The sequence below is a fragment of the Oncorhynchus gorbuscha genome, linkage group LG13 (assembly GCF_021184085.1).
Source record: "Oncorhynchus gorbuscha isolate QuinsamMale2020 ecotype Even-year linkage group LG13, OgorEven_v1.0, whole genome shotgun sequence".
Taxonomy (NCBI): domain Eukaryota; kingdom Metazoa; phylum Chordata; class Actinopteri; order Salmoniformes; family Salmonidae; genus Oncorhynchus; species Oncorhynchus gorbuscha.
In genome coordinates this window covers 53,620,682-53,642,417 of record NC_060185.1, presented here as the reverse complement: position 1 = coordinate 53,642,417, position 21,736 = coordinate 53,620,682, and the positions used below count along the sequence as shown (strand labels likewise).

The 21,736-nt window shown below is 42.1% G+C and overlaps 1 protein-coding gene across 8 annotated transcripts in view; it reads right to left on the bottom strand.

Annotated features, from left to right (window-relative positions):
• LOC123993159 (protein furry homolog) overlaps positions 1 to 21,215 on the bottom strand; it is a 208,333-nt gene extending 187,118 nt beyond the window's left edge. For 7 of the 8 annotated variants that reach the window (XR_006831382.1, XR_006831384.1, XR_006831383.1 and 4 more), the window contains exon 1: positions 20,826 to 21,215. Coding sequence is in view for 5 of the 8 variants with exons in the window: in XM_046295005.1 (XP_046150961.1) it covers positions 20,826 to 21,006 (181 nt within the window). In the remaining 3 variants the exon portion in view is untranslated. Of the gene's footprint in view, positions 1 to 7,059; positions 7,311 to 20,825 lie in introns of those variants that run through there. The other variant, XM_046295008.1, reaches the window with a different exon arrangement.
• Positions 21,216 to 21,736: the final 521 nt, after the last annotated feature.

Sequence of the window (21,736 nt, the reverse complement as noted above, 5' to 3'; positions counted from 1 at the left end):
TCCGAGACGAAATGTTTCTGTGTGAAATGGCTTTTCTGTGTGACATTACGAGTCATCTGAATGCAATGAACTTGCAGCTGCAGGGTCGGGATCGTGTCATCTCTGATATGTACAGTACAGTGAAGGCATTTAAAACCAAACTGACTCTGTGGGAGACGCAGATGCGGAAAGAAAATTTGAGCCACTTTCCCAGCTGCCAGACCATGAAAGAGAAGCTCTCTACCAGTGCGTTCCCGAGCGCACAGTTGGCTGATAAAATAGGTATGCTTGCCGCTGACTTTCGACGCCGATTTGCTGACTTTGAAGCACAAAAAAGCAGGTTGGAACTGCTCGGTAACCCATTTGCTGTTGACGTGGAAAGCTCACCACCAAACCTCCAAATGGAGTTGATTGACCTCCAATGCAATGATGCACTGAGGGCAAAATATGCGGCAGTGGGTGCTGCGGAGTTCGCCCGTTTCCTCCCGACACAATGCCCCAGCTGCGCATCCAGGCTGCTCAAACGTTGTCTATGTTTGGCAGCACATACCTGTGTGAACAACTGTTTTCTTTGATGAACTTGAACAAAACATCACACAGAAGTCGACTTACTGCTGAACACCTCCACTCAATTCTGAGGATTTCCTCAGCTCAGAGCCTTACCCTGAACATTGATGAACTTGTGGAAAAGATGGGACACCACCAAGTATCACCCTCAACCTCAAACAAGTGAACATTACTGTACAATCACATATTTAGAGTTTTTACTCAGTTCAAGTTTAAAAGTTAAAGTTTAATATTTGTTTTCACTGCATGTTACTTCTCCTTAAACAAAGTGTTGTTTTTGATTAATAGATTTTTGCACTTTATTTTATTGTATTTCAATCCAATTATATTTTAAAAATATTTCAGTTGAGTGGATGATAGAAAATTGCTATTGTTTTTTTCTTTGAAGTAAATTTAGCCCACTTTTGCTAAAATAGAAAATATAGGCTACTGATGGTGCCTTGAATACCGGTTTCTTTCATTTAATGTTCATGTTATGGGGATTTTTATATAAAGGAAATTTGTCTTTTGTGTCTGTTGAAAATTAAAGATTACTGACAGAGCCATAAGAAAATATTGCTTTATTTATCTGATCATATTGGAATATATTTGTTAGGTTTTCAGTAGGTTCAATTAGGTTCACTAGACTATATGCGTCATTTAAAAAATTTTCAATGAACATTCGAACAGTCCGGCCCTCGGCTTGTAGCTAAATTTTTTATTTGGCCCTCCGTCCATTTGACTTTGACACCCCTGCTCTAGGAGAACCCTGCGAAGAACCCCTTTTGGTTCCAGATAGAACCCCTTTCGTTACCATGTAGAACGGGTGACATAATTTAGTATTCATTTTTAATTGTGTTTTTAAATTGGTCAAACAAACAAATCAAATCACTCATAACTTTACAAGAAGGCTCTATTGTTAGAATAACATAATTCTGTTGTACTACAGTATGTTCTTGTGAAACTTGCCAGAATGCACTTAAATATGTACAGTACTTCATATCATTCTTATACATTCACTTTATTTTGGGGGGCTGTCAATATCCTCTATTAAAACGGTGTATTTGAATGTTATGCATTGATATGTGTGATTTTAAAATGCTTTTAAGGTACGTGACCCCACAAAGAAAGATTTAGGCCTAGTTAGTTGAGTTATTTTAAGATCCTATGGGCCCTACCCCTTGGATCACAGTGATCACAATATAGTGGAAACCAACATTCCAACAGCTGGGCCTAAAATAGTATTTAAGAGATCATACAAAAGATTTTGCTGTGACTCTTATGTGGATGATGTTAAAAATATGTATTTGTCTGATGTGATTAATCAGGAGCATCCAGACACTGCACTTGATGAATTTATGAAATTGCTTCTTCCAATTATTACTAAACATGCACCTGTTAAGAAACTGACTGTTACATATCCATGGATCGATGAGGAAATGAAAAACGTTATGTTTGAAAGAGAAGAGGCAATAAGTCTGGCTGCACGTCTTGACTTACTGCAAATTGAGAAAGCAAGTGACGAAACACAACAAAAATAAGAAGAAACTGTATCATAAAGCCAGTATCTATGATATAAAGAATGATGCAAACAAACTTTGGAGTACTTTAAATGAAATTATGGACAGAAAGACAAATTTAATTCCATCTTTCATCGAATCAGATGGCATATTCATCACAAAACCATTTGATGTTGCCAATTATTTTAATGATTACTTCTCTGGCAAAGTGGGCAAACTTAGCAGGAAATGCCAACAATAAACAGTGAGCCATTGTACTCATGCATAAAAAACTCTTAATGAAGGAAAGGCATTGTAAGTTTACATTTTGTAAAGTTATTGGAGTAATGGCTGAAGCATTGCAATATTTACCTGCCGCTAACTGCAAATTGCACTGCTGGGTATTTAAAAAGTCATAGTCAATCGGTCAATAATATAATAATGTTTATCTGTAACTTGTAATATCTGAAAAATACAGTGCATTTGGAAGGTATTCAGAACCCTTCCCTTTTTCCACATTTTTTTAAGTTACAGCCTTATTCTAAAATTGTTTAAATTAGCAATGGTCCTCGTCAATATACAAACAACACTCCATAATGACAACTCTAAAACAGGTTTTTATACATTTTTGCAAATTAAAACAAAAACAAAACAGAAATACCTTATTGACATAAGTATTCAGACCCTTTGCTATGAGACTCAAAACTGAGCTCAGGTGCATCCTGTTTCCATTGATCATCCTTGAGATGTTTCTACAACTTTAATGGAGTCCACCTGTGGTCAATTCAATTGCATGGACATGATTTGGAAAGGCACACACCTGTCTATATAAGGTCCCAGAGTTGACAGTGCATGTCAGAGCCAAAGGTCGAAGGAATTGTCATTAGAGCTCCGAGAAAGGATTGTTTCGAGGCACAGAGATCTGGGGAAGGGTGAAAAAACATTTCTGTAACATTGAAGGTCCCCAAGAACACATTGGCCTCCATCAATGTTAAATGGAAGAAGTTTGGAACCACCAAGACTGTTCAATCATACCTTTATGGTAGAGTGGCCAGACGGAAGCCACTCCTCAGTAAAAGGCACATGACAGCCTGCTTGGAGTTTGCAAAAATGCATTTAAAAACTCTCAGACCATGAGAAACAAGATTTTATAGTCTGATGAAACCAAAATTGAACTCTTTGGCCTGAATGCCAAGCGCCACATCTGGAAGAAACCTGGCACCATCCCTACGGTGAAGCATGGGGGTGGAAGCATCATGCTGTGGGGATGTTTTTCAGCGGCAGGGACGGAGAATAGTCAGGATTAAGGCAAAGATGAATGGAGCAAAGTACAGAGAGATCCTTGATAAAAAAAATCTGCTCCAGAGCGTTCATGACCTCAGACTTGGGCAAAGGTTCATCTTCCAACAGGGCAAATATCCTAAGCACACAGCCAAGACAACGCAGGAGTGGCTTCGGGACAAGTCTCTGAATGTCCTTGAGTGGCCCAGCCAAAGCCGAACTTGACCCTGATCGAGTACCTCTGGAGAGACCTGAAAATAGCTGTTCAGCAATGCTCCCCATCAAACCTGACAGAGCATGAGAGGATCTGCAGAGAAGAATGGGAGAAAGTCCCCAAATACAGGTGTGCCAAGCTTGTAGCATCATACCCAAGAAGACTTGAGGGTGTAATCACTGCCAAAGATACTTCAACAAAATAAAGGTTCTGAATACATATGTAAGTGTAATATTTCCATTTTTAAATTTGGACTAAATTAGCAAAAATGTTTTTTTTTGCCATTATCGGGTATGTGTAGATTAATTCCATTTTAAAATACGGCTGTAATGTAGAAAAATGTGGAAAAAGTCAAAGGGTCTGAATTCTTTCAGAATGCACAGTATATATACAAAACATATATATGGGAGATTGTAAATGATGCAGATAATAACATTGATGGAAGCCACAATATATCTGCAATATTAAATCTGATCTACTACTGTCATTGGCAACTTAGATGGAAAGCTACTGAGGATGGTAGCTGACTCTATAGCTACTCCTATCTGTCATATCATAGCTAAGCCTAGAGGAAAGTCTATATCATCAAGCCTGGAGTTAAGCCAAAGTCCTTAACTGGTTCTAACAGCAGACCTAGCAAATTGCTTCAAGCTTTTCACAAGCTGTACATTTTATGGTCCTTCTGTAGCTCAGTTGGTAGAGCATAGCGCTTGTAACGCCAGGGTAGTGGGTTCGATTCCCGGGACCACCAATAAGTAGAATGTATGCACACATGACTGTAAGTCGCTTTGGATAAAAGCGTCTGCTAAATGGCATATATTTTTTATATTTTTATTTATTTTTTATTTATCTGTAAACAAATTAACAGCAGACTTATAGAGAAGGGCCCACAACATGTACTGCACTGACATAAATGACTGATGATTGGTTAAAATAAACTGATAATAAGAAGATTGCGGGAGCTGTACTGTTAGATTTCAATGCAGCATTTAATATTATTGACCATAACCTCTTGTTGAGAAAAGGCATGTGTTATGGCTTTTCAACCTCTGCCATATAGTGGATTAGAGCTATCTAATATAACTCAAAGGGTTTTCTTTAATGGAAGCTTCTCTAATGTCAAACATGTAAAGTGCGGTGTAACACAGGGCAGCTCTCTAGGCACTCTACTCTTTTCTATTTTTACCAATGACCTGCCACTGGCATTAAACAAAGCATGTGTATACACTGATGACTCAATCATATACACATTAGCAACCACAGTTAACGAAGTCACTGAAACCCTTAACAAAGAGTTTCAGTCAGTTTTGGAATGGGTGGCCAGTAATGGTTCAGACCATCTCTAAAACTAAAAGCATTGTAGTCCGTTTTGGAATGGGTGGCCAGTAATGGTCCAGAACATCTCGAAAACTAAAAGCATTGTATTTGATTTGGTACAAATCATTCCTTATGTTCTAGACCTCAGCTGAATTTGGTAATGAATGGTATAGCTGTTGAACAAGTTGAGGAGACTAAATTACTTGGTGTAACTGTAGATTCTATAACTGTCAGGGTCAAAACATATACAGTCGGCATAACCTGAAATGCCGCTCAGCAAAGAAGAAGCCACTGCTCCAAAGCTGCCATAAAAAAAAGCCAGACTACGGTTTGCAACCGCACATGGGGACAAAGATCGTACTTCTTGGAGAAATGTCCTCTATTCTAATTAAACAAAAATAAAACTGTTTGGCCATAATGACCATCGCTATGTTTGGAGGAACAAGGGGGAGGCTTGCAAGCCAAAGACCACCATCCCAACCGTGAAGCACGGGGGTGGCAGCATCATGTTGTGTGGGTGCTTTGCTGCATGAGTGACTGGTGCACTTCACAAAATAGATGGCATCACGAGTGTAACGGATAGCTTAGTTAGCGGTGGTTCGCGCTAAATAGCGTTTCAATCGGTGACGTCACTTGCTCTGAGACCTTGAAGTAGTAGTTCCCCTTGCTCTCCAAGGGCCGCGGCTTTTGTGGAGCGATGGGTAACGATGCTTCGAGGGTGACTGTTATTGATGTGTGCAGAGAGTCCCTGGTTCGCGCCCGTGTATGGGCGAGGGGACGGTATAAAGTAATACTGTTACATTGATGCTGTTGACCCGGATCACTGGTTGCTGTGGAAAAGGAGGAGGTCAAAAGGGGGGTGAGTGTAACGGATCTGAAATGGCTAGCTAGTTAGCGGTGTTCGCGCTAAATAGCGTTTCAATCGGTGACGTCACTTGCTCTGAGACCTTGAAGTAGTGGTTCCCCTTGCTCTGCAAGGGCCGTGGCTTTTGTGGAGCGATGGGTAACGATGCTTCGTGGGTGACTGTTGTTGATGTGTGCAGAGGGGCCCGGGTATGGGCTAGGGGACGGTCTAAAGTTATACTGTTACACGAGGAAAGGAAAATTATGTGGATATATTGAAGCAACATCTCAAGACATCAGTCAGGAAGGTAAAGCATGGTCGCAAATGGGTCTTCCAAATGAACAATGACCCCAAGCATACTTCCAAAGTTGTGGCAAAATAGCTTAAGGACAACAAAGTCAAGGTATTGGAAAGGCAATGCTACCAAATACTAATTGAGTGCATGTAAACTTCTGACCCACTGGGAATGTGATGAAAGAAATAAAATATTAAATATATCATTCTTCTACTATTATTCTGAAATTTTACATTCTTAAAGTAAAGTGGGGAGAGGTCTTGTCAACTTACACGCAGCACTGACACACACACACAAACACACACACACCACCACCAGCCGTATTTTCACAGTCCGTAGGTTCAGAACAAATTTAAGGAAACGTACAGTATTATACAGAACTATGAGTGCATGGAACTCCCTTCCTTCTTATATAGAGCAAGTGAACAGCAAACCTGGTTTCAAAAAACATATAAAGCAACACCTAATGGCCCAAAATCTCTCCCCCATGTGGCCTACTTGCTGTGCGTATGTACTGACATGTATGTGGAACTGATAGATGCGCACACACACTACATGTTAATGTTTTTAAATGTATGTAAACTGTAAATTCTTGTGTATGTAATGTATTTATTGTTATGTGTCAGGCCCCAGTAAGATTGGCTGTCGCCATTGGCGTCGGCTAAATGAGGAATACATCAAATCAAATAGCATCCTATCCATCCTGCCTCTCTATGGGAAGGCAGGGTGGCGAAGCTGCACTCTAGAGCTGAACCTCGTTAATCCTATTAGGCAGCCCAGCATTGAACAGCAGCTATTTAAACTCCACGGCAGGCAGCTCACGTAGAAAGAAGTATTACCCTGACCCTCACGCACAAACAGGAAAAGGAGCCAAAACCCCAAAAACTTGGGGGAAAACACATAGTGAATCAGCACCACTAAGTAGTTCAGCCAACATGTGCGCAACACTATGCCACGCTATCATCTCTACGCTGTCTGTCATTCTGAATGACTGAAGCTTAATTTAGTCTGGTGTGGTAGCTAACGCTAACAGCACTAAACAAGCATGCTGAGCTGGAAGCCAGGCAAACTCGTGTATACTCACATCCACTCCAGGACTTGAGCAGAGACTTGATGCTGATCTCAAAGAAGCCTGAGTCCTGTTGGTTGGCCATGCCTATGCAGGCTGCACACAGGTAGAACTTCTCCCTGTGGATGCTACTGTTGTTGTTGTTGTTGTTGTTTACTCCTGCAGGTCTGGAGCAGCAGTTTGAGCTGCCGTTGCTGTCACTGTCACCACACTGTGATGCACAACACTTCTGCTGCGCTCACGAGCACCAGAACAAACTGACACTGCGCTGCCCCTCCTCCTCCTCCTCCTGTTCCTGGCGCTCAGCCCTCCTCTCTCTCTCTCTCTCTCTGCTCTCTCACTCCATCATGTTCTCTCCCTGTCCTTGCTCGCTCTCCCACGATCTCTCTCTCCCTGTCCTCACTCATCCTCTGTCTCCTGCTCCCTCCCTCGCTCGCTCTTCACCTCTCTCAATCCCTCTCTCTTTCTCTCCCCTCCCTCTTTCTTCCCCTCCCCCCCACGTCCCTCTCTCTGTCCCACCCTCCCTCCTGCCCTCTCTCTTCCTATCTATCCCTCTCTCTGTGTATCTAAAGCCGCGCGTCATGCAGGCGTGCAGGACGGCGATGTGCAAGCTCCCTCTAAATAACTGCATGGAGGCTGGGAGTGCAGGAAGCAATCCTCTTAGCGGAGCTCAGTTAATGATAACCAGTGTTTGTCTCTGCAGCGGCCTGATAATGATGATAGTCCCTCATAGAGCTGCTGAGCCCTGTCACTGAGCAACCTGAGACTCTCAGACTGGGAGAGGATGGGAGCTATAGTACAGGAGGTTACAGTACACTGACAACCCATCCCAACACACACACACACACTACATACGCCCACACACACACGCTGCTGCTACTGTCTATTATCTATCATGTTGCCTAGTCACTTTAACCATACCTATATGTGCATAGCTACCTCAATTACCTCATACCCCTGCACATCAACTCGGGACTGACTATATTTTTACCACAGTAGTGCCTTTACCAACATCAGTAACACAGAGGGCAAAACAATGTTGAAATTATTGAGTTTTTCCTACCTGGAATTTGGCTCAACACATATTTTCAGTCAAAACATATATCTCATAATATTGGCATAATGCAAGCTCCGTAAGGGAGAGAATTCACTTGATTGGTCAAGGTCCAACTGAAATTTGACTTTCGCTTTTAACCCAACGTACAGGTTTTAGAGTGGGGGGCTGCCACACTGGGCGCCCGGTTTAGCTGTTGTTGTGGGGGGTTAATGGTAGATGTTAAGTCCCCCATTGAGGGTTTCTGGACCAGTTCCGACTGACATTTGTGTACAAAACACTCTGTGAACGCCGTAAGGTCCTGTGCCTTATAATGCCAAAAATAACCATCTTTCTGCTCTCCGTTTCCGTTCTCCCTCAGTTTTCTTAGTTTGACCGGGCGGCCAGCTACAGGAAGAGTCTTGGTGGTTCCAAACTTCTTCCATTTAAGAATGATGGAGGCCAATGTGTTCTTAGGGACCTTCAATGTTTCACACATTTTTTTTTGGTACCCTTCCCCAGATCTGTGCTGCGACACAATCCTGTGTCAGAGATCTACGGACAATTTCTTCAACCTCATGGCTTGGTTTTGGCTCTGAGATGCACTGGGACCTTATATAGACAGGTGTGTGCCTTTCCAAATCATGTCCAATCAGTCGAATTTACCACAGGTGGACTCCAATCTAGTTGTGGAAGCATCTGAAGGACGATCAATGGAAACAGGATGCACCTGAGCTCAATTTTGAGTCTCATATTAAAGGGTATGAATACTTATGGAAATAAGGTATTTCAGTTTTGTATTTTTATAAATTTGATAGTTCAAGTAACAGTACAGAAGAAAAAATGATCAGGCCTGCTGTACATCTTACTATAGAAAGTATTGTTGAAAAAAAAAACATTTGGTTGGAACTGTTGCTGTTAAAATATAATAAATCATTTGTATTCTAAATTGGAATACACTGTTTGATCACATAACACAGATGTAGACCAGAAAACACACACACAGTCCTAATGAGAAGTGTGTGGCTGGTTGAAGTTTTCAACAAGCAGGTCTATTCTGGGATCAGTTTTTGACAGTACAACACTGAGGTCATGCTCAGCATTGAGACTGTTTCTGTATTTCATTCTGGATCCCTAGGCAGCAGATACTCTTTGTGTGTGTGTGTGTGTGTGTGTGTGTGTGTGTGTGTGTGTGTGTGTGTGTTTGTGTGTGTGTGTGTGTGTGTGTGTGTGTGTGTGTGTGTGTGTGTGTGTGTGTGTGTGTGTGTGTGTGTGTGTGTGTGTGTGTGTGTGTGTGTGTGTGTGTGTGTGTGTGTGTGTGTGTGTGGAGTCCAGTGAGTGTACATAGAGCCAGTGCAGAAATATTGGAATAAATGGTGTCACAATTTGCTCATTCATCCCCCCCTCCTCTCCCCTGTAACTATTCCCCAGGTCATTGCTGTAAATGAGAACGTGTTCTCTGTCAACTTACATTGTAAAATAAGGGTTAAATCAAATGTCAAATTAAAAAATGTAATCAAATGTTATTTTATTAGTCACATGCGGCGAATCAAACAGAACATTGAATCAAACCTTACAGTGAAATGCTTACTTTTACAAGCCCTTAACCAACAATGCAGTTCAAGAAATATAGTTAAGAAAAGATTTACTAAGTAAACTAAAGTAAAAAATGTAATAAAAAGTAACACAAAGTAGCAATAACGAGGCTATATACAGGGGGTACTGTTACCGAGTCAATGTGCGAGCGTACAGGTTAGTTGAGGTAATTTGTACATATAGGTAGGGTGAATATACACAGATAATAAACAGTGAGTAGCAGCAGTGTAAAAACAACTCAAATAATCCTGGTAGCCGTTTGATTAACTGTTCAGCAGTGTTATGGCTTGGGGGTAGAGGCTGTTTAGAAGCCTTTTGGTCATAGACTTGGTGCTCCGGTACCGCTTGCCGTGCCGTAACAGAGAGAACACTATGACTTGGGTGGCTGGAGTCTTTGACAATCTTTTTAGGGCCTTTTTAGGTGCAAGATGGCAGAGAGCTCGACCCCAGTGATGTACTGGGCTATACGCACTACCCTCTGTAGCACCTTGTGGTTGGATCCCAAGCAGTTGCCATACCAAGCGGTGATGCTTTTTGAGGATCTGATGGCGCGTGATTAATATTTTCAGCCTCCTGAGGCGTTGTCGTGCCCTCTTTACAACTTTGTTGGTGTGTTCGGACCATGATAGGTCCTTAGTGATGTAAACACAGAGGTTCTTGACGCTCTCGACTCGCTCCACTACAGCCTGTCAATGTGAATGGGGGTTTGATCTGCCATCCATTTCCACAATCAGCTCCTTTGTCTCGCTGATGTTGAGGGAGAGGTTGTTATCCTGAGCACCTGTCTCATTGTCATCGGTGATCAGGCCTACCACAGTCGTGTTGTTTGCCAACTTAATGATGGTGTTGGAGTCGTGCGCGGTGACGCAGTCGTGGGTGAAAATGGAGTAGAGAAGAGGACTAAGCAAGCACACCTGGGGGCCCCCGTGTTGAGGGTCATTGTGGCGGATGTGTTGCTACCTACCCTCACTACCTGGGGGCATCCCGGTCAGGAAGTCCAGGATCCAGTTGCAGAGGGAGGTGTTTACTCCCAGGGTCCTTAGTTTAGTGATGAGCTTGGAGGGCACTATGGAGTTTTATGCTGAATCAGTGAACAGAATTCTCACATAGGTGTGGCTTTCATACAGATTGGAAAGGGAAGGGAAAGGGTTATACAACTGAAAAGTGTCTTCCGCATTTAACCTAACCCCTCTGAATCAGAGAGGTGCGGGAAAGGGGGGGGGCTGCCTTAATCGACATCCATGTCTTCTTCGCCTGGGGAACAGTGGGTTAACTGCCTTGCTCAGCGGCAGAACGACAGATTTTTACCTTGTCAGCTCGGGGATTCGATCCAAGCAACCTTTCAGTTAATGGCCCAACACTTTAACCAATAGGCTACCTGCCGCCCCTTAGAGATTGCGTCATCTGTGGATTTGTTGGGGCGATATGGAGATCAGTGTGGGTTCAGGGTGTCTGGGATGATGGTGTTGATGTCAGTCATGACCAGCCTTTCAAAGCATTTCATGGCTACAGTTGTGAGTGCTACAGGAAGATAGTCATTTAGATGGGCACAGGGACTATGGTCGTCTGCTTGAAACATGTAGGTATTACAGACTGGAACAGGGAGAGGTTTAAAATGACAGTGTACCGCACATTACGCTGGACAGAAAAAACACAGCACAGAAAATCAAAGCCCATAGATGTAGCTTTGCTCTCTGGGTTAAATAAACTAAACAAGCTCCAGTAGGCTAATCTTTTTGAGTGTGAACTGTATTACTGTACTGTATTGTATTATACTGTATGATGTGAACTAGAATTACGCACGTCATTCAATCCATGAAACTGGGAGAGAACATTTGATGCTGGTGCAGGACATGCGGCGTATGAAGTTACAATTATAGGCTAGCGAATTAGATTTTAATTTGGAAATACAAAGAACTCTAAAAGTATTGGAAAAGTGACACATTTGTTGTTGTTTTGTCTCTGTAGTCCAGCACTTTGGATTTGAAATGACACAATGACGATGAAGTTAAAGTGCATGCAGACTGTCAGCTTTAATTTGAGGGTATTTTCATCCATATCAGGTGAACCGTTTTCGAAATCACAGCACTTTTTGTACATAGTCACAATATTTTAGGGGACCAAAAGTATTGGGACAAATTTCCTATATGTGTACTAAAGTAGTCAAAAGTCCTAGCACACAATGATTAGATCAAGCTTCTAACTCTAAAAACTTGTTGGATGCATTTACTGTTTGTTTTGGTTGTGTTTCAGATTATTGGTGCCCAATTTTAAATTAATGGTAAATAATGTATTGTTTCATTTTGGAGTCACTTTTATAGTAAATAAGAATAGAATGTTTCTTAACACTTCTACATTAATGTGGATGCTACCATGATTATGGATAACCCTGAATGAATTGTGAATAATGATTAGTGAGAAAGTTACAGAGGCAAACAGTAAATATCATACCCACAAAAATGCTAACCTCCCCTGTAATTGTAATGGTGAGATACAGTTGAAGTCGGAAGTTTACATACACTTAGGTCATTAAAACTTGTTTTTCAACCACTCCACAAATGTCTTGTTAACAAACTATAGTTTTGGCAAGTCGGTTAGGACATCTACTTTGTGCATGACACAAGTCAAATTTTAGAAAATTGTTGACAGACAGATTATTTCACTTATAATCAACTGTATCACAATTCCAGTGGGTCAGAAGTTTGCATAGACTAAGTTGACTGTGCCTTTAATTACACAGCTTGGGAAATTGCAGAAAATTATATCATGGCTTTAAAAGCTTCTGATAGACTAAATGACATATTTTGAGTCAATTGGAGGTGTACCTGTGGATGTATTTCAAGGTCTACCTTCAAACTCAGTGCCTCTTTGCTTGACATTAATGAGGAAATCAAAAGAAATCAGCCAAGACCCCAGATAAACAAGATGTAAACCTCCACAAGTCTGGCTCATCCTTGGGAGCAATTTCCAAACGCCTGAAGGTACCACGTTCATCTGTACAGACAATAGTACGCAAGCATAAACACCATGGGACCACGTAGCCATCATACCGCTCAGGGAGGAGACGCGTTCTGTCTCCTAGAGATGAACGAACTTTGGTGCGAAAAGTGCAAATCAATCCCGGAACAACAGCAAAGGACCTTGTGAAGATGCTTGAGGAAACAGGTACAAAAGTATTTATATCCACATTAAAACGAGTCCTATATCGACATAACCTGAAAGGCTGCTCAGCAAGGAAGAAGCCACTGCTCCAAAACCGCCATAAAAAAGCCAGACTACGGTTTGCAACTGCACATGGGGACAAAGATAATACTTTTTGGAGAAATGTCCTCTGGTCTGATGATACAAAAATAGAACTGTTTGGCCCTAATGACCATCGTTATGTTTGGAGGAAAAAGGGGGAGGCCCTAGAAAATTTGTGTGCAGAACTGAAGCGTGTGCGAGCAAGGAGGCCTACAAACCTGACTCAGTAACGTCAGCTCTGTCAGGAGGAATGGGCCAAAATTCACCCAACTTATTGTGGGAAGCTTGTGGAAGGCTACCCGAAACGTTTGACCCAAGTTAAACAATTTAAAGGCAATGCTACCAAATACTAATGGAGTGTATGTAAACTTCTGACCCACTGGGAATGTGATTACATTTACATTTACATTTAAGTCATTTAGCAGACGCTCTTATCCAGAGCGACTTACAAATTGGTGCATTCACCTTATGACATCCAGTGGAACAGCCACTTTACAATAGTGCATCTACATATTTTAAGGGGGGAGGGGGTGAGAAGGATTACTTTATCCTATCCTAGGTATTCCTTAAAGAGGTGGGGTTTCAGGTGTCTCCGGAAGGTGGTGATTGACTCCGCTGTCCTGGCGTCGTGAGGGAGTTTGTTCCACCATTGGGGAGCCAGAGCAGCGAACAGTTTTGACTGGGCTGAGCGGGAACTGTACTTCCTCAGTGGTAGGGAGGCGAGCAGGCCAGAGGTGGATGAACGCAGTGCCCTTATTTGGGTGTAGGGCCTGATCAGAGCCTGGAGGTACTGAGGTGCCGTTCCCCTCACAGCTCCGTAGGCAAGCACCATGGTCTTGTAGCGGATGCGAGCTTCAACTGGAAGCCAGTGGAGAGAGCGGAGGAGCGGGGTGACGTGAGAGAACTTGGGAAGGTTGAACACTAGACGGGCTGCGGCGTTCTGGATGAGTTGAAGGGGTTTAATGGCACAGGCAGGAGCCCAGCCAACAGCGAGTTGCAGTAATCCAGACGGGAGATGACAAGTGCCTGGATTAGGACCTGCGCCGCTTCCTGTGTGAGGCAGGGTCGTACTCTGCGGATGTTGTAGAGCATGAACCTACAGGAACGGGCCACCGCCTTGATGTTAGTTGAGAACGACAGGGTGTTGTCCAGGATCACGCCAAGGTTCTTAGCGCTCTGGGAGGAGGACACAATGGAGTTGTCAACCGTGATGGCGAGATCATGGAACGGGCAGTCCTTCCCCGGGAGGAAGAGCAGCTCCGTCTTGCCGAAGTTCAGCTTGAGATGGTGATCCGTCATCCACACTGATATGTCTGCCAGACATGCAGAGATGCGATTCGCCACCTGGTCATCAGAAGGGGGAAAGGAGAAGATTAATTGTGTGTCGTCTGCATAGCAATGATAGGAGAGACCATGTGAGGTTATGACAGAGCCAAGTGACTTGGTGTATAGCGAGAATAGGAGAGGGCCTAGAACAGAGCCCTGGGGGACACCAGTGGTGAGAGCGCATGGTGAGGAGACAGATTCTCGCCACGCCACCTGGTAGGAGCGACCTGTCAGGTAGGACGCAATCCAAGCGTGGGCCACACCGGAGATGCCCAACTCGGAGAGGGTGGAGAGGAGGATCTGATGGTTCACAGTATCGAAGGCAGCCGATAGGTCTAGAAGGATGAGAGCAGAGGAGAGAGAGTTAGCTTTAGCGGTGCGGAGCGCCTCCGTGATACAGAGAAGAGCAGTCTCAGTTGAATGACTAGTCTTGAAACCTGACTGATTTGGATCAAGAAGGTCATTCTGAGAGAGATAGCGGGAGAGCTGACCAAGGACGGCACGTTCAAGAGTTTTGGAGAGAAAAGAAAGAAGGGATACTGGTCTGTAGTTGTTGACATCGGAGGGATCAGAGTGTAGGTTTTTTCAGAAGGGGTGCAACTCTCGCTCTCTTGAAGACGGAAGGGACGTAGCCAGCGGTCAGGGATAAGTTGATGAGCGAGGTGAGGTAAGGGAGAAGGTCTCCGGAAATGGTCTGGAGAAGAGAGGAGGGGATAGGGTCAAGCGGGCAGGTTGTTGGGCGGCCGGCCGTCACAAGACGCGAGATTTCATCTGGAGAGAGAGGGGAGAAAGAGGTCAGAGCACAGGGTAGGGCACTGTGAGCAGAACCAGCGGTGTCGTTTGACTTAGCAAACGAGGATCGGATGTCGTCGACCTTCTTTTCAAAATGGTTGACGAAGTCATCTGCAGAGAGGGAGGAGGGGGGGGGGGGAGGGGGAGGAGGATTCAGGAGGGAGGAGAAGGTGGCAAAGAGCTTCCTAGGGTTAGAGGCAGATGCTTGGAATTTAGAGTGGTAGAAAGTGGCTTTAGCAGCAGAGACAGAGGAGGAAAATGTAGAGAGGAGGGAGTGAAAGGATGCCAGGTCCGCAGGGAGGCGAGTTTTCCTCCATTTCCGCTCGGCTGCCCGGAGCCGTGATGAAATAAATAAAACCTGAAATAAAAAAATTCTCTACTATTATTCTGACATTTCACATTCTTAAAATAAAGTGGTGATCCTAACTGACCTAAGGTAAGACAGGGACTTTTTACTAGGATTAAATGTCAGGAATTGTGAAAACTGAGTTTAAATGTATTTGGCTAAGGTGTATCTAAACTTCCGATTTCAACTGTATTAGCATGTCTTGATATTTGTGCATCTGTAACTTTCCCACTCATCATTATTCACGATTCATTCAGGACTTTCCATAATCATGGTAGCATCTACATTAATGTTGAAGTGTTTAGAAAAATATTCAATTCATATTTACAATAAAATTGACTCCAAAATAACACAATACATTGTTTACCATTCATTTAATTTGGGCACAAAATAATCTGCACATTGATTTAAAGCAACGATGTTCGAGTGGTAGACTGTTTTGAATCTCTGCAACTGCAATTAAAATTAAAATAATCTTTGCAAATTACCAACAAAAGCCAGATGGAAATTTGTGAATTAGACGCGCATTATGTCCTTATATTACTGTAGCATAGGCTATGCTGCAGCAAATTTAGGCCTACCTGTCACAAAGTGACCATGATGAGGTGATACATGCATTGTGAAGTGCGCTCCATACTAAGATGCGCTGTCACCCTGAGCGTTGATGATTGATCATGCAGATAGCAGAGAGAAGGCCCTAGAGAAGTCAGATTTAGACACTACACATAATTTAACAGTCCCATTTCACGTCTGTTCATATAAATAATGTATTATAATTTACTGGTTTCTCGCAGTAACTTATCCTGCGAAAGGGAGTGGGTTTGGGTGGGAACTCTCTGTAAATCTCGATAAACTGGTTCTCGCTATTCAACCCTAAGCCACACTACAAGAAGGCTACAGACCAATGACAGAAAGCTACAGCGCCACAGCTACAGTTACAGCCACACTGCAAGAAAGCTCCGCTGCTAGAAAAGCAGAGAAATGTGAGTTCAGAGATGTCCCAGCTGTCGAGGCTTATCACAAGTTTTACTCGAAAACTGCATCTGTCTCGCCTGCAGCTGTGTACTGTACACCACCTTCCACACACACACACGATGTCACAACACTACGGGTGGTTGGCCTGATCACTTACGATGATGAGACACCCTCTAGGGAGGAGGTCAGTGACCTGACAGTGTGGTCAGTGGCGTGTATTTATGGATGGCAAGAGAAGCCAGGCCTCCCAAAAAATGACAAAGAAATCTGCTGATTTCTACAAAGATAATGTATCTTTCGTCTCTCTCTGGTTCATAATTTTCCTTCAATTCACAAGAGGCGGAATGCATCTCACCGGAGAAATCATCAAAGCGAACAAAATACCGCACTTCTGTCTCTGTATGGGTAGCACATCTATCTGATGCTGTCTGATCAGAAAGAGTATGACATTTTTGCCACCCGTAGCATTGAATGCAAGGGAAACCAGTGAGAATTTGGCCTTCCTTGATAAAAAAAGTATAAATAATAGCCCCTCCGCACTGTGCTAAACTGAGTAAGCTCAACTGTGAATGGTCCTGGCACACCAAAAAACTGATGATTTGAAATAGGCACCTGGTAACCCCTGCTGATTTTGTACGTTTGCCCACTGACAAAGAAATGATCAGTCTATAATTTTAATGGTAGGTTTATTTAAACAGTGAGAGGTTCGAGTTGCCAAACTTCAGCCTTGGAGAAGATCCGTAAAGAGGAGTGGGACAAAATCCCTCCTGGGATGTGTGCAAACCTGGTGGTCAACTACAAGAAACATCTGACCTCCGTGATTGTCAACAAGGGTTTTGCCACCAAGTATTAAGTCATGTTTTGCAGAGGGGTCAAATTTTTATTTCTCTCATTAAAATGCAAATCAATTTATACAATTTTTGACATGCGTTTTTCTGTTTTTTGTTGTTGCTATTCTTTCTCTCACTGTTCAAATCACTCCAGTGTTAATGCTAAATTGTAATTATTTTGCCTCTATGTCCTATTTATTGCCTTTCCTCCCTACTATTCTACATTTGCACACACTGCACATAGATGTTTCTATTGTGTTATTGACTGGAAGTTTGTTTACCCCATGTGTAACTCTGTGTTGTTGTTTTTGTCGCACTGCTTTGCTTTATCTTGGCCAGGTCGCAGTTGTAAATGAGAACTTGTTCTCAACTGGCTTACCTGGTTAAATAAAGGTGAAATAAATAAATACAAATAAAAACAGTGGGTCAGCTGTTTGTTCACCCGCACCCACCCGCAATTGCTAATAATCTCAGGCCCTCACCCAACCCTACCCTGTAAATTGTGAAAACGCGCTATAGGCTACAGCCAAATACGGAAGAACGATTATTTTGATTTTTTTTTGTTGTTGCCTGATTTAGATATGTTTCTGGTTATAATTTCAGACATTTTGGTAGGACATTTGTTCGTCAACTTGTCTAATTAGATACATGCAGCTTCTCTTTTGTCATTATATGTTGACCTAGAAGACGAAATAAACTCTCGCTCAACAAAATAGTGTAATAGATCGATAGAATGGATGCTTCAATCTAGTTGACCCCGGTAACGTTTTTTTATGTAGTGTTTTCAATAATACCATTACCAATCATGAGCTCTTTAGTCCCACCCCTCATCAACTCTCAGCCATTGGACCTATCACCGTAGACCACCCTCGTTTGGTTTCCATGTGCCATATATTTTCCAACTGTGCTGTGTTTTACATGAATTTTGAACCTTTCTAATTGCATAGTCAAACAGATTGGGAGCTAAAGATGAAAACCTTTCCTACGAGTATCATTATATTGTTGATTGATTATGGCTTTCCAAAATGCCCAATACTGTTATTTTTTAGGTTTCATTTGAAATAAAGGTTGTGAATTTTTTTTGCCATTCCTGAAGCTGTGACCAGAAACAAGCAACATGGGGGTATTACCAGAGTAAATTACCTAATGATTCTGTCTCTTCACAGTAAAATCTGCCGAGCTGAGATTGTTGTATGTCCCATATACATTATAACATTCTATTGGTGGCATGAATTTTGTATAATCGATTTATTTTAAAAACCTTTTTTTTGTGCCATGGAATCGGTATATAGAAAATCTCTTCCTAGCTACTTTGCAACCTGTATGGTGCAGCTGTCAAAGTGTTTATCCTCAAATGAAACACATTTTTCTATTTTTGCCAAATATGTTTAGCTTTTTTTTTCTTTAATATATGGCAGACAAACAAGTTCCCTAACTTCTCCCTCTTCTATTTTTGTGGTAATGCTGTTGGTTGTAACTTTAGATTGAACAAACATTCACATATATTGTTTGATAGCTGCATACAGGACAGTATGTGACATAACTACACCATTCCTATTCATAATATCATACATTTGACATTTTTTTATCAATCAGTATATTTGAGTTTAGCCATAATATATATTGTAATATTTGTTCAGTTTTTCTGGAGGATAAAATGTAAATTGTAACCAGTTTTGTATGGATTGTTTGGGAAAGGGCGATACTTTGATCTGTAATTAACCGGAAATGAAAAGTTGGAATCTGTTTAAAGTCAAAATGGCAATTTTTGAACAAAGGATAAGCCTTTCTTAGTGATCTACTGGAGAACCAGTTTAAGTATAACTTACTGAAAGGTTTAATGCTTTAATAATTTCAGCCCCCCAAACTCATATTCATTGTGTAAATAAGCACATTTCATTTTTTATCTGGCTTAGTGTTCCATAAAAGGGAATCATCTGGAGAAGGCAATGCCATATGTATATACTGTAAACTGTGATAGGACCAAAGAGTTAATCAATTCGATTTTTCCATAAACAGACAAGTGTTTACCTCTCCATTGCAGAATCTCGTTTGTTTTTGCAAACTTTCTATTGAAATGTGTTGTGGTAAATTCATTTATATCTTCAAAGATATGAATCCCAGGTATGTCTACTTCACCATCACCCCATTTTGTTGGTAAACTACAAGGTATGGGGTATTTTAACGATCCAATACATAATATGGGAAATTTACCATAATTGGGTTTTAGTCCAGAAGCTAGAAAAGTGATATATCTTCATTGAGACCATGCAGTGGTCCAGATTGGGAACTTAAGAAGAAACTTGAGTCATCAGCAGACATTGACACTTTTGTTTTTAACCCCTGGAACCCCTTGATGTTCTTGTTGGATCTGATTTTAATAGCTAGCAAAGCCATGGCCACAACAAATAGATACGGAGACAACAGACAGCCTTGTTTTTACACCTCAAGGCTGCTCAATACATTCAAAGAAGTAACCATTATTTACTATTTTACACCAGGGGTTGCTGTACATAACCCATTGTATAAGAGATTCACCGAAATTAAAAAAGTCCAAGCATTTCTACACTAAATATACAAAAGTATTTGAAAATATATATATTTTAAATTAAAAATCAAGTTTGACACCAACAGGCTCCTGAACACCTTCTATCCCCAAGCCATAAGACTGCTAACAAAATGGCTACACGGACTATCTGATTTGACACTTGAATTTAATTTTTGCTCAGTCTCTGTGCGCACTCACTGACACTCTAACACACACGCACACACACACGCACGCACACACACACAAGCACACGCACACACATGCACACACACTTCATTTGCTCACACACACAGATAACATGCGAAAGTGTTATTGTTTGTGATTTCATGATTTAGGGGTTTTCTACATATATATATATATTTTTAAACGCCTCTCCTGAATAAGAAACAATGTAATTAACCATTTAGAAACTCATGATTGTAGACCAAGATAAACCCAATTGATGCCTACAAGAGGGAGTTGACCTCCACATTTGCTCACCCACAAATACTCACATATAATCTTCATATACGCTGCTCTGTTTATCTTATATTCTGATGCCGAGTCACCTTACCCCTATACACATCTACCTCCAGCACTCCACTATCCCTGCACATTGTAAATATGGTATTGGTACTGACTCTGAATAACACTTACTTACTCTCTCGTGTTCTTCTTATTTCTTATTTACATTTTTATTTCCTGTTTTTGTTTTACCTGTTGTTATTTGTAGTACTACATTAATAATGATTACTGCATGGTTGGGTTTACAGCTTGCAAGAAAGGCATTTCACTGTATTTGTGCATGTGACATTAAAACTTGAAATTACTAATATGACGTAGTCTACATAGCACACAAGTTTCTCTATCAATCTTGTAGTAAACAGTCCTAAGATTCGAGGTAACCGTGACAAATATAAGTGGAGAGTGAGGTATTTCATAGAGTGGTGATATGAGTAGCTGCAATTAGTTTTCTGGCATCAAGTCTACACAGGTCCCACACTAAAACCAGGTTCCAAGACATATCCTCCGACAACTACATTGGCAGATAAACCCCTAGCCTTCAGCACCAAGATGTTTCCCAGCATGTTAAACATCCAAAACAGCACCTACTTTCCAAGTTCAGAATAGTGGGCCTTTTCTTGGGATGCATCTTTTTAAACTTCCCTTGGAAGTCCTTGGCAGGAAACAGGTCCACATGTAGACTGGCCATGCGAATCATGACCACCTCATCCTGTCCCTTCGAGCAGTCCGTTTCAGCACTCTCCCAATCGTCCCACTCCTTTAGAGACATGCTGGTTGAAAGGCAAGGAGCCCACCGCGCAGAGTTCAAGACCTCTGTCCTAGCAACATTGAGGGCAGTGTATTTCTGCTTTTTGTTTAATTTCTCTTCCTTCCTTTTCCTCCTTCCCAGCCCACCATTTGTTATCTAGCGCTCCGTCTGGGGAGAATGACTGTGTGTTGCTGTAAAGAGATGTAGTGGAGCATCCAGCCAGCCTCCAGTCCTGCTAGTGTGTGTTAACCCCTGCACTTGTCAGAGCAGTTTAGCGAGTTACACTAACATGCATGAATTGGGCAGGTGTCTGATTACTTCATGGTTGGCCCCTCCTCTTTTCAGCCGAGATAAGAGAGAGACAGAGAGAGAGAGAGAGAGCGAGCGAGCGAGAGGGGCAGAGCCAAAGCTTGGGAGTGAAAGGAGAGGTAACAGGGCCAAGCAAGCGGAGCTCTGCCAACTTCAACAGAACCTTTTATGTGCAGTAGGTGTTACCAAACAAACATTCCTCCATACGTTTAACACAGTCCAGGCATGAGGCAGTCTGCACTTTCTCCCAAGACAACACACACGCACAAACACTGGTCCTCAAATTGATCAGCCACTCTGAAAGTTAACATTTCTTTTTGAATTATTTCAGGTACCTCCCCATTTCAAAAATGTTATAACTAGCTGTGAGCAGTGTTCGGAACCAGAGAGAATGACAGAAGTGGTGTTTAATGCGTTCGAGCTTACTATTCCTCATGTTGAT